This window comes from Thalassophryne amazonica, chromosome 17 (assembly GCF_902500255.1).
Source record: "Thalassophryne amazonica chromosome 17, fThaAma1.1, whole genome shotgun sequence".
NCBI classification, from domain to species: domain Eukaryota; kingdom Metazoa; phylum Chordata; class Actinopteri; order Batrachoidiformes; family Batrachoididae; genus Thalassophryne; species Thalassophryne amazonica.
In genome coordinates, this window is record NC_047119.1 from 42,252,262 (window position 1) to 42,266,711 (window position 14,450).

Sequence of the window (14,450 nt, forward strand, 5' to 3'; positions counted from 1 at the left end):
GGCACATAAAATGTGATTTAAAGTGGCGTATATCTCTGGCAGCTTAATGAAATAAATTGTGACACCATACATATTTCTGGAGCAGAGGTCCTACACAAAAGGAGGTGATGAGTGTGAGAAACAGTGGCCTGTACCTTCTCACAGGGCACTTTATTAGGTACACCTGTTTAACTGAACATTAATGCTGTGTTTACACATAGTCAAGACACGTTATGAATGTTATATTTGCGTCATTCTTGGCACATTCCTGACACTCTTAACGTGACAACCATCAGAATAGGTTTCTTAATAGTGCGTGTTGGTGCATGATATTCGTGAAGCATGTTTTTGGCTGTCAAAAAATCTTCCACAAATGTCACGCACCATCTTCATTTTGCGGCAGTCGCAACTGAGCGTGTTGACCGTCTTGATTAGTGGTGATCCTTAATAGAGCATGACAGCGTTCTTCTCTGATGTGTGCACAATTAAACCCTGCTGCACCGCATTCAGTTTCATTGCTGCAGTATGCTGAAGAAGACAGTGACGCCAAGTCATCTCAAGTTTCGTTCCAGTGCTCCTCAGCGCGCTCCTGCAGTGTTCCACCTGCTGCATGTGACTGATGTTGGGAAAAAAAGCGAGATGAGAGCCGCATGGAGTCAAACATCTGGCTCTCTCCGTCTGCGCCACGCCATGGCACAGAGCCCAACTAAGCATGCAGTCACAAAGTTCTTCTGCTGTGGATTAATCTAGATTTTGAGGAGCAAACTGGAGCGATCTGAATTGTTCAGCAACTGACGCTTGGATGAAATATGGGGGTGGTGCGTGGATACAATTCGCCTCATTCACAACGTGAAGTTCATTCAGAACTTAACGATGCGCTGTTACACGCAATATCTTGCAACAACGCGGAACATTATTCTTGACCGTGCGTAATGGTTCCTGATAATTCTCCAGCAACACGTGCCATTAATCGTTACGCGTGGTAACAGGTTGTAGCAGTTCCTGAGGACACCTGACGCCTCTGCCCCGAATCATCACATTCATGATCAGCGCCCAAGAATGTATACTTTGTGGCATTTTGACTTACCGTTATTGTATAAACACAGCTTAAAAGCAAATAAATCAACCAATCACATGGCAGGAACTCACTGCATTTAGACATAAAGAATCTGCTGAAATTCAAACCCAGCATCAGCAAAGTGAGCGAGCATGATGTAGCCATAGACCCAACATCCATACACCTCTAAGGTGCTAAACTAACAGAAAGGCAACCAGGAACTCAAAGAACCACTCATCACAACAAAAATCTGCTGAACAGACAATCACATGGAAAACAAACATCACATGGAAACATGAAGCAGCAGAAAACCACCCCAGGTGCCAGGATAAGAACCTCTGCACAAAGATACTGTGATAGACAAAACTACCAGAAGGCTGTAAAGGAGGCCTCATATTTCCACGAGTTATCATCCCAGACTGTTGTTTCAGACTATAAACACAGTTGTAAACCCATGTACCCGTGTTTTGATGGATACTACAACCACGACCTGTGAGCAGTTTCTTCAGTTTTTCATTAACAAAGTCTCATCAGTGAGACTGATCAGTACGCTGATCATAAATAGAATTGAAACTGTTTGTTACTCGTGCACATGCAGTTTGAATCCTTTTCTCTTTTGTCCCTTAGAGCGGTAATGAAACACAAAACCTAAAAGATGTTCTTTAGATGTTGTTGCAGCTGAGGTGCTGAAAGAGACTTTTAATACTGTCGGGTCACCTAACGTTAATCAATATTGTCTTCGTTCAGGGTCTGTTCCAGCTGCTTTTAAACATGCTGTGGTCGGCCCTTTCTTAAACCTCACCTTCACTCACCAGTTTTAGATGTGTCTCGCATCTGCCATCCCTCCAAGGTTTAGAAAAGGTTGTTTTTAAACTGACGATAAAGTCACAGTCATTTTTAGAATACAATCACATCTGTGAAAAATTCCAACCTGGACATAGATCCCAACACAACACTAAGTCAGCACTTTTAAAAGTATATAGTGACATCACATCAGTCAGCCTGTGGATGCAGAGAATCCTGCTGTGTTCATTATGTTGGAACTCACAGCAGGCTGTGGATGACAACAGTACTTGTATCCCCGTAAGAACACCTTGTTGGCATTATGGAACTGTACTTAAATAGTTGAAATCGTATTTGGCTGAGAGGAGTTTTTCCATTAGACTGGCGACTTATCAATTGTTCCTCTTTGTTGTGGAGTGCCACAGGGTTCTATTTTGGCCCTTATTCTATTTTCATTGTACATATTGCCGCTGAGGTCAATTATAGTCAAGCACAACCTGTCCTTTCATTTGTTAGCAGATGATCTGCAAATCTACCTGCCAATGAGGAATAATGGAATCGATGCATTGACCTGATTATTAATTGTATTCATGATGTAAACTAGTGACTGTCCCAAAATTTCCTTTACCTACATGATGGTAAAACAGATTGGGGGTGATATTTGACAACTGTTTGGGGTTCAATCAACAGATAAACTCTGTTGTCAAAGAAAGTCCAGCTACATTTCTGGCTAAAGTAAAGCCCTAACTCAGTAGATATGATCTTGAAAAGGCCATTCATGCTTTCATCAGTTCTAGACTTGATTACTGTAATGCACTTCATGCTGGTGTAATCAGTCTTCTCTTGCACACCTCCAACTTGTGCAAAATATTGCTACTCGTCTTTTAACCAACAGTTCCAGACATGAGCATATTACACCTGTACTTTACTCATTCCACTGGCTTTCAGTTATTTTAGAATTGAGTTTAATGATTGTTTTTAAAAGGTATTAATGGCCTTGCATCTTCCTACTTGTCTGAAATTTTAACTCTCTGCACTAACAGTAGAACAATATCGGCATCTAGTCAGCTTTACTTACACAGAACAAAAATATAAACAACACTTTGTTTCTGCTCCCTCAAATATCTCTGCAAATCTGTGTTTGTGAGCACCTCTCTTTTGCCGAGATACGGTAATGCATCCCACTTCACAGATGTGACATGTACATTGGATGTATTGCCAAATTCTTTGAAATGCTTACGGTAGAGAAATGAACATTCAATTCACAGGCAACAGCTCTGGTGTACATTCCTGCAGTCAGGATGCCAACTGCATGCTCCCTCAAAACTTGCAACATCTTTGTGCTGTGTGATAAAACTGAACATTTTAGAGTCAGGGCTCAAAATAGTATGTGCATGTGCTAGTTGTGCATGTATTATTTGAGCGGTGCACATAATTTTATACTGCACTTGCACTGGTGCAAGTAACTTTATCCAAATTTATCAACTATAAGCACCAGTAAAATGAACCAATAAGGAATAAATAATGGAAAAAACAATTTCCAGTGTGTTGTCTTCCCTGTGTTTTATGACTCTCACACATGGAGCGAGTTGCTGTGTTCTATTTGTTGTGTTGCGCGCGCACATGTAAACAAAGACAAGAAAAAAAAAAAAACTGGCTGGCTGCAGTCTCTGCCCTCAAACTCTGTCATTATTGTGTTATAAACCAGTCACCATCTGTTTTATTATACATCTGTGTAGTTAATAAAATTATCTTCACGGACGATTAGTTCGCACGTGCACTTGAAAAAAAAAAAAAAGAAAGACCTGGCTGCCCGCTGCGATTCCTTTACGGAACCAGGAAGAGGTCACTTAAAGTGATATTTTTTTTCTGGCCATGATAATTTGTGCGCACGTTTTCCTTTAAGTGAGCCCACGAATTAATAAAACGTGCTCTCTTGAGCCCTAGAATTAATAAAAAATGCGCAAGTTTCCTTTCGTTCAAAATTAACTCCGTAATATGACCTAAACTGTCATCCTCACGAGGGGGAGATGCTTCGCCCTCAGCATCCTTTTTAATGTGATTAAACTCCGCCCTCAGCATCCTTTTTAATGTGCTTAAACTCCAGATGAGCCATGCTGGGCAGCTGGAGTTCTCTGTATGCCCTTGTGCGCCAAACCATGATGATACACCCTGACCAGATCCATTTATAATGGGGAAATGTATTACACGTCTCCTGGTTTGTTGACTAATAGCTAACATTAATGTGTCAAGACAATACTGAGTGCAACGTTTTACAAATTGTGGCCACGTTAAGTAGATTGTGCCCTTACTTTATTCAAACGATGCTATTTCAAACGATGCTTAAAGCGTGCACATATCATAAAATGAGCACACATTCTCTCCACATGCCAAACATTTTGCGATGACACTTCCAGGACTCCGTAGTTCCTCACTCTCTCTCCCCTGAAACTCTGTCATAACTGTGTTATAAACCAGTCACCATTTTGTTTTATTATACATCTGTGTAGTTAATAAATAAAATCTTCACGGACGATTCATTTGCGCGTGCACGTGAAAAAAAAAAAAAAAAAATTGTGCCGCTGCTGCTGCTCTCCCCCTCAAACTCTCCCCAGAGAGGAAGAGTCTGACACATCAGAGGAGGAGTTTTGAGGTTGATATAAGACTGACTTTTGGTTGGTGCAAGTAACTTTTTTGGTGCAAGTAATTTTTTTGTTACTAGCACCAGTGCAAGTAGGTTAAAGAATGTATTTCGACCCCTGATGGGCCTTTCACATTGAACACGTCGGATGCTTCACGCAACGCATACCAACGCTTTAACGCATCCGACGCGTGATGTCAGACGCTTCACTTCGGAAGCGGCAAGGGGGCAGAGATTGCTACGTCACACTCTGGCTGTTTCCACAACCTGAAAAAAGTTCAGCGATCGCCATCTTGAATTTGCATCGCCTGAACCACAAAAAAAGCAGCAGTAGAACGATTCTCCCATCACCCTGCTGGGAGAAGCTTTTTTCAGCTACTTTTCAGAGTGACGCCAACCGAGGGAGGACTGACGACTTGGTGGGATATCGATCAAACCACGACAGTGGGCCGACCCACATGGAGAAGCCGGTCTACAGGCATCATTCCTGGGCAGACCGAGGCAGGCAGCCGGGGGGGTGGAGCAAACCCACTCAGTCCAAAATCTCCCACTTTTTGGATATATGCGAAGTCCCAGTTTGCCCAACGGAGTTTAGTTCTGCAGCTTTATCGAGGTGAGAATAATATTAAATAAAACATGACGTTTGCACTGCTGTGAAGGTTTAATGATCGGCTAACGTTAGCTTAGCCTTTTAGCACAGTTTGATCTGAGTGAACACTTTAATTTGTAAATGTTCAGTCTTTTTTATTTTTACCAAATAAAGGTACAGCTTTTTTCAGAGACCACAAAGCTCAACTTTAAATAAGTGTTTTTTTCCTGTTTTTCTTTCCTTTTTTATTATTAACTGTTTAGTGTTTCTTTATATTTAAAGAAATATTTTTATTTGTCCCAATCAGGAACATTTGCTGTGCAGACAACCAAACTTCCACTGATGAGCTGAACACCATGAAGTCCAGTCGAAAGAAAACATCTCTGCTCTTCAGCAACACCACCAGAGTTCAAAGCTGCAGAAGAGACCTTCATTTGGTCCCGAGAATTCAGCATAACATCACCTGCTTCTAAATAAAAGGCTCTTTCAACAGCAACTATTTTATTATTTTTTTAAATGCTGTTTCATTTTATATTTTAACAATAAATGAACGGATCATTAAAAATCTGAAGTAACAGGTGGTTTTAATTTACAGATGAAAGGGTTCTAAAGAACTATTTATTGATTTATTTAGCTATTTTAATTACAAGTGTAAACTTTTTTTTTTTTTAACAGTAATCAGAAATTTTGAGGTAACAAACAACAACAAAAAACATTTCCAAGGATTTTTCTTCAGAAAACTGCTCCATAAATGAGCAGTCCTGTCACACGTTTCTGTTTTGTAGAGATCAGTGGTTTTGCACCGATCCGTTTTGTAGAGATCAGTGGTTTCTACCCACTAGTCTTCTGTGTTTTGGCCCGACCACGTCATTCTTATTGGACAGCGGCAAAAATCCCAAATTAAAGAGCTGTTAATACAGAAAAAAAGGTGTGACTTACAAGCCCAATTCCAATTAAGTTGGGACATTATGTGAAATGTACAGTAGTGTTCAGAATAATAGTAGTGCTATGTGACTAAAAAGATAATCCAGGTTTTGAGTATATTTCTTATTGTTACATGGGAAACAAGGTACCAGTAGATTCAGTAGATTCTCTCAAATCCAACAAGACCAAGCATTCATGATATGCACACTCTTAAGGCTATGAAATTGGGCTATTAGTAAAAAAAGTAGAAAAGGGGTGTTCACAATAATAGTAGTGTGGCATTCAGTCAGTGAGTTTGTTATGGAGTTAAAATTGTCTCATTAATATTTGTAAATGCACACAGGGTGATCTACAAATAATCATTGATTTGCAAATATGTTCAGATATCCACAAATGCAAATTTCATATTTGTAACTTGTAAATTGGTCTTTGCAAATAAGTTGTATTTGCAAATATAAAACTTAATTTGTAAAAAAAAAAAATTACTTTTGTAAAACTGGAAATTGTATTTGTGAATTGAGTTTCAGCATTTGTGGATCACCAATTACACGCATTCATCGCTTTCCTCTGACGTAATTTTGAGACATTCTTTTTGCAAACACAGATCCACAAACAAATGCGGACTGATTTACAAATACACACTCATGCACACTGGATATCCACTACATGGCAGTGTGGTTCCTTCATTGATGTGGCAAACTGAAACTATATGCTCCCGGATGAGAGAAGACCGACATTTCAGAATAAATCATTCACATTACCGCAATGGAGGGGTCTGATGGATGGGTATCTATGTGGTGATATTGTACGCAAGGTCAATTATTTTTAAAAATTATGATGTGTCCGTGGATTCATCATGGGGAGGGGGGCGGGGGTGTTAGTGTTGTACTCTTTAACGCAGTGGTTCAAATAAGCGTATTAAACAGCATTGCGCCTGTGCGTGCTCCGTGACACAGACATGCTGCAAAATTCTTCTTTTAAAAACTTGAAAGTTCTAAAAGTTTGCGATGTACACATGCTACATTTAGCTAAGCATCACACACAGGAACATCACACATCACACAGGAACCACACAGTGTCACCGCAGCAACCAACCAGTCCCGCTTTACGACAACTGGCGCAACAGCCAGGCTGTGAGTGGCATTTATTCTCGAAACTCCGCGGATCCGAGGGAAACTGATTTGTATCTACACAGATCAGCATCCGTGGACTTATAAAACTTGCATGATGTCATAAAAAAAGAACGCTTTGCGATAAGCATTTTAAAAACTCAGTAGCGATCACGATTAAAGAGTCATCCGGGAGCATATAGTTTCACCTTGCCACATCAATGAATGGAACCACACTGCCATCTAGTGGATATCCAGTGTACGTGAGTGTGTATTTGTAAATCAGTCGGCATTTGTTTGTGGATCTGTGTTTGCGAAAAGAATGTCTCAAAATGACTTCGCAGAGGAAAGCGATGAATGCATGTAACTGGTGATCCACAATGCTGAAACTCAATTCACAAATACAATTTCCAGTTTTACAAATGTAATTTTATTTATTTATTTTTTACAAATTAAGTTTTATATTTGCAAATACAACATTATTTGCAAAGACCAATTTACAAGTTACAAATATGAAATTTGCATTTGTGGATATCTGAACACATTTGCAAATCAATGATTATTTGTAGATCACCCTGTGTGCATTTACAAATATTGAGACAATTTTAACTCCATAGTTTGTCAATTTTGTGGAACAAACAGGTGTGAATCAGGTGTCCCCTATTTAAGGCTGAAGCCAGCACCTGTTGAACATGCTTTTCTCTTTGAAAGCCTGAGGAAAATGGGACGTTCAAGGACATTGTTCAGAAGAACAGCGTAGTTTGATTAAAAAGTGATTGGCGAGGGGAAAACTTATACGCAGGTGCAAAAAATTATAGGCTGTTCATCTACAATGATCTGCAATGCTTTAAAATGGACAAAAAAAAAAAAAAAAAAAACAGACACGCGTGGAAGAAAACGGAAAACCATCAAAATGGATAGAAGAATAACCAGAATGGCAAAGGCTCACCCATTGATCAAGCTCCAGGATGATCAAAGACAGTCTGGAGGTTACCTGTAAGTACTGTGACAGTTAGAAGATGCCTGTGTGAAGCTAATTTATTTTCAAGAATCCCCTGCAAAGTCCCTCTGTTAAATAAAAGACGTGTAGAAGAAGTTACAATTTGCCAAAGAACACATCAACTGGCCTAAAGAGAAATGGAGGAATATTTTGTGGACTGATGAGAGTAAAATTGTTCTTTTTGGGTCCAAGGGCCGCAGACAGTTTGTGAGACGACCCCCTAACTCTGAATTCAAGCCACAGTTCAGAGTGAAGACAGTGAAGCATGGTGGTGCAAACATCATGATATGGGCATGTTTCTCCTACTATGGTGTTGTTGGGTCTATATATCACATACCAGGTATCAGTTTCGATATGTCAAAATACTTGAAGAGGTCATGTTGCCTTATGCTGAAGAGGACATGCCCTTGAAATGGGTGTTTCAACAAGACAATGACCCCAAGCACACTAGTAAACGAGCAAAAATCTTGGTTCCAAACCAACAAAATTAATGCCTCGCAGATGTGAAGAAATCATGAAAAACTGTGGTTATACAACTAAATACTAGTTTAGTGATTCACAGGATTGCTACAAAAGCAGTTTGAACATAATAGTTTTGAGTTTGTAGTGTCAACAGCAGATGCTACTATTATTGTGAACACCCCCTTTTCTACTTTTAGTAATAGCCCAATTTCATAGCCTTAAGAGTGTGCATATCATGAATGCTTGGTCTTGTTGGATTTGTGAGAATCTACTGGTACCTTGTTTTCCATGTAACAATAAGAAATATACTCAAAACCTGGATAAATCTTTTTAGTCACATAGCACTACTATTATTCTGAACACTACTGTACATCACAGCTCAGAGCATCGAAAGTTGGATTGGGTTGAACTTTGACCGCGTCAGCCTGCCGACAAGCGGCAATACGCGCTCCCGTCAGAAGCGTCGGTTTAGCTCAGCTTTTGACGCGACGCTTCTGACGCCTCTAAAAAGCACGCATCTCATTGAAAATAATTTTTTTTTTCTTTTTTACCGATTTTGACGCTTCTGATGCTTTCAGTGTGAAAGGCCCTTGAGAGTGGTCTTTTATTGTGACCAGCCTGAGGCACACCTGTGCAATAATCATGCTGTCTACTCAGCATCTTGATACGCCACACCTGTGAGGTGGGATAGATTATCTCAGCAAAGGAGAAGTGCTCATTAACATAGATTTAGACAGATTGGTTAACAATATTTGAGAAAAATAGGACTTTTGTGTACATAGAATATGTTTTAGATCTTTGAGTTCAGCTCATTAAAAATAGGAGCAAAAACAAGTGTTACATTTATATTTTTGTTCAGTGTAAATGTTCCATGGTCAAAATACAAACACTGGAGTTATCGTGTTTTTGTGGTAGCTGGCCCCAGACTGTGGAACAAGTTAACCTCCGAGCTTACACACTATTTTTTCCCACTCTGGACACCATCTGACTGCTGTCAAGAACTACAGAAATAAATGTTGATTGATTACTCTGATGAGCCTACATTTCTACTGCCACATTCAGATGGTCAAAAATATTAAAGCGTTGGTCCATTATACCTTGTGGTTCAGCATGCCAGTATAGACCAAAAAATCTCTGAGGAATGTTTCAGGCACTTTGCTGAATCTACGACACCCATAATTAAGGCCATTCTGAAAGCAAATGTGGGTCCATCTCAGTACAAATAAGCTGTACCTAATAACTTGGCCAGAGTGTGTTGAGATAACGATATATAGAACAGGACAAAACATGTTTAGGACCTAAGCGCACATCCCACAAGTTCATGATTCACTTAAACTCAGTAAACATCCTGTTCTGTCCGTAAATTGTGGCATCATGTCTTACCTCCAATCTGGTTTCACTTCTCCTACTAAGTTGACCTATTGCATGGCAGTGAGGAAGTGAAGCGTTTCACAATCACAGGGTTTTCATTTGCCCTGTTACCCTCCATCTCACTTTCATGCCCGTTAGTGGTGTGTCACAGTGCACATGGGCTGCATATGTGATTGTGTGTGAACATGTGCCTGACCACCCCACCACCCTTAATTGAAGTAAGCGGTGAAGGTGTGTGTCTGACCCAAACTGAAACAACTGCTGTCATTTTACCAGTATTACCTCATGACTGATTTGTTTTAATGTGAAAAAGTCTGAACTAGCTACACACAATCATCATGCACGTGTGACAAGCAGACAACATAATCTCAAACTGCTCGTTTCCAGTGTTTGGGGCTCAACAAACCCATAAAAATAGCTAACAAGAGAAACACTCATGACTATGCACTACAGTGTGATCAATGCGGGCTTTCTGGGGTTCCAATACATACATTTTTTTAAAAAGGCAATGATTCCTACCATTTCTTGATCAAACCCTTATGACAAAGAAATGCAATTGAAGTTTGATGTTTTACAGTTCAGATCACAATGCCTTCTCTTGGCTTGGCAGTCCCCATGTCACATCACTCAGCATTTGCATTAAACAGACTCATCTATTTTAGTCCCGCCCCAGCTAGCAACAGTATCACTAGTAGCTGTAAAACACCCACGCTGATTGAACATGAATGTCAGCTGCTCGCTTTCCCTCGGCCTCTCATAACTAATGTGACCAAGGGGTGATGGGGTCCCAGTAATGATCGACAGCGTTGTAAACAATGCAATCAGTTCAACCAGAGTGGGACAAACCATGCAATGGCAATCTTTCCAACAGTCAAGGTATTCTTCTGCATTCGTTATTTTGTAAAATAAAAGTTCTCATATTGGCAGAAATAACACCTGTGAGGATACAATCAAGAAAGACTCACATGGGCCGATATATCGTCAGCCAACCCATACAGTGGTTGGGCTCTACTGTGCACAATCTGCTCTATCGCAGGGTGAGTAAAAATACACAACTGATGAAAAGAGTCCTATTGTCGAGTGTTTAAAACAATCAGCAATTAGAACAGATGCTCAAAATGAGTTCTTAAAAGGAAACAAATTATTTTTCTGCAATTTTAATATAGAAAACTTCATTTCAGTCAGACAACTCCCGCCAAAGAATATTTAGTGTAACAGCAGGATATAGTTTGACTTTGGCGGATAGGTTCCAATCACGAGGAGTGATAAGATAAAAAAATATCTTCTCCCCATCAGAGCCAACATGTGGATGTTGGGGGGGGGGGGGGGGGGCAAAGCAGCAGCAGTAACGTGAGGCCACTTCAGCATTTGACAGGCAGAGGGGAAGTTGGGAAATTGTTGCATTTCAAATAGCCCACCAAACAGAGTAAATGTTGTTAGAGGATCATGTAAACTATGCGTTATAGTAGGATGTATGTGGTAATTATGTGAATGAGGTGTGTTAGCACATATGCAGCATGCAATGCGCATTGCCAGCCAGAACTAGCTCACAAGTTTGCTTCATAAAGGAGTTATTTGAGCATGAGCTTACCAAAATTGGATTAACTTGTTCACAACAAAGACTTGCCACTGCTTTCTTTTTAAAGCTCATTAAGGAAGTGTAACTTTGCAGGTCTTTAAAAATATATAAATAAATTTATATACAGATGATAATAATAATAATAAAATGAAGTTGCTGATTTACCTGGGGATGGTGACACACTTTGTGTTGCTGTTTTGAGTGCTAATGGCCTTCTCCAGCTCATCCAGCTGCCCAGTCTTCTTCAGCTTCTTCACCAGGCTCTTCACTGCTTTCTCACACCATTTCTCCTCCTGGCCTCCTCCATTCTGCTCTCCTACTCCTCCTATTCCACCTCCTCCTGCTCCTCCATTCCCCGTTGGAGTCTTTTTCCAACCCAGCAGGCGTTTGACAACTGGAGGAGTGAAGGGGAGGATGGAGGACATGGTGGCCTGCTGTCCCAAGTGTTTGAACACCTCACAATCAGAGTTAAAGAGCAGGACGAAGGGAGGAGGAGCTCACAAGTGGGAGGAGCTGGGATGTGCGTTCGATTTATACAGATCTTTACAGAATGTTTGGCTCCAGTAGTCCACTGAGAGTCTGACCAGGATTAAGGTACTGGAAACGTCAGATAGGAAATGTAGCGCATGAAGAACAGCTCTAAGGAAATCTGAAAGACAAAAGATGACAAAAACATTAGAGCATCAAAAAGTAGACAAACATCAACTGTTTTCACAATCAGTGAATCTGCTATGAAACACAGTTCTGGATCATCATGTAGATTTAAGTTATTTTCCCCACTTTCAACAACACTGCCAGACAGCTCCATCAATTTGCAGTTTCTCCTGAAAGGAAAAATATTAGGCAACTACCTCATTAAAAATCTTAAACCACCTTGATGGACTAGCATCAAACACTGGGCTTTACCTGAAATAAAAGTTTCAGCAAAAAATATTTTAATGCCGTTTGTCAGGTCGGACACAAATAATTCAGTCATCACAGGCATGCAAGCACACATTTGATCAGCATAAGCGGTGACAAAAGAACTATGGATTTATCAGCACATTACAAAAAGACAGAACACTGGTGAACATAACATTTTACAGATATACATTCACCAGTTCACACAGTGTCCTCTGTGAAACACCACGTGGTCTTGTGTGTCTGACAGAGCGTTACATGGTTCAATTTAACGCAAGTCCTTTCTTACACTCCCTCCACACCCGCCAAAATAAATAAATACTCTTAGTGTCCTGGGACATGGAATCTCTTCAGACATACGAGTGCGGGTTATCAACAAAGTCAAATTTGGCAGTCTCTCCCCACCCCCCACCTCACATGAAAAACAGAAAATCAATTAATCAATGGAAAGGTCAGAATAAGGACTGTTGTCAACATAGCTTAAGGGATTACTAATTACAGGGTTGGACTGAGTACTACTTCAGTTCTGCTGTTGCAAATTTATATGTTTGAATCTGCATTTACAAACCCAATTCCAATGAAGTTGGGAGGTTGTGTGAAATGTAAAAACAGACTACAAAGATTTGTAAATCCTCTTTAACCTATATTCAACTGAATACACCACAAAGACAAGATATGTAATACTCAAACTGATAAAATTTATTGCGTTTGTACAAATATGTGCTCATTTTTAAATGGATGCCTGCAACACGTTTCAAAAAAGCTGGGACAGTGGTATGTTTACCACTGTGTTACATCACCTTTCCTTCTAATAACACTCAATAAGCATTTGGGAACTGAGGACACTGATTGTGAGTGTCATGATTAGGGTTGGGTATCGAGAACCATTTTTTTTTGTCAGGAAAATGATCATTTCTCTACACTGATTACGCACCCTGCAGCTGCCTTGTAATCAACCGCTTCTGCAGCGCGACTCCACTTTGAAGCGTGAACAAATGAAGCAGTGCTTCGATCCACTAGCTCGTTGGTTCTTTGATTCGCAGCTCTTCAGAAGAGGCAAGTCCGCTTCTTAACCCCTCTCAAAGCCATTAAAATATCACAAGTCACTTTTGTGTGGATTAAAGTCACTAACTGGGACTCTTGTCTTGTTGCAGTCAAGAAACAAGAATCCTCCGTTCCGTTGGCACAGCTCCAAACGCTGCACAGTTCTCTGCCGAGACAGGGTGCGGTGGTCGGAATTAATAACTTCAAAACGAACTGCTGCTTTAAATAAAATGACACCTCTTTCCAAACACTGTAATACGACAATAAAATACAATCGACTAAAACTTTTTTCCTCCCAAAATGAAACGTCCTGCATGCTTTATGAATTATATCCTGGCGTGCAGCACAGCTGGCTGCAAGAGCTCAGCTCAGATGTATGGAAAGACATTCATGCCAATAATGTCTGAAAGGAAATGCTTTTGACAAAAACTACAGATTTTATTTCTATTTATGTCCAGAGATCAAGGATCTACCATATAGAGTTTATTATGTCCAGAGTTTAAGGATCCAGTGACCAATTTCATATATATTTAAGACTCAATAAAATGTTGTTGACATAGAAAACCTGTAAAGTCTACTTTTAGTACACAGAAAATTCACAAGAGATATCGATAAGGAATCAGCTCAATAAGCAGACTCAATAATGGTATTGATATCGATAAACTCTTATCAATACCCATCCCTAGTCATGACTGGGTATAAAAGGTGCATCCCCAAAAGGCTCAGCCATTTACAAGCAAAGATGGGGTGAGGATCACCACTTTGTGAACACCTGCGTGAAAAACAATAGTCCAACAGTTTAAGAACAATGTTTCTCAACGTTCAGTTGCAAGAAATTTAGGGATTCCATCATCTAAAGTCCATAATATAATCAGAAGATTCAGAGAATCTGGAGAACTTTCTACAGGTAAGCGGCAAGGCCGAAAACCATCAGTGAATGCCTGTGACCTTTGATCCCTCAGGTGGCACTGCATTAAAAACCAATATCATTGTGTAAAGGATCTTACCGCAT

The 14,450-nt window shown here is 40.1% G+C and overlaps 1 protein-coding gene across 2 annotated transcripts in view; it reads right to left on the reverse strand.

Annotated features, from left to right (window-relative positions):
• Positions 1-14,450, reverse strand: part of smad2 (SMAD family member 2) — an 80,216-nt gene that overhangs the window by 58,451 nt on the left and 7,315 nt on the right. For both annotated transcript variants that reach the window (XM_034192030.1, XM_034192029.1), the window contains exon 2: positions 11,660-12,143. In XM_034192030.1, coding sequence (XP_034047921.1) covers positions 11,660-11,919 — 260 coding nt within the window. In that variant the 5' untranslated portion in view covers positions 11,920-12,143. The remainder of the gene's footprint in view (positions 1-11,659; positions 12,144-14,450) is intronic.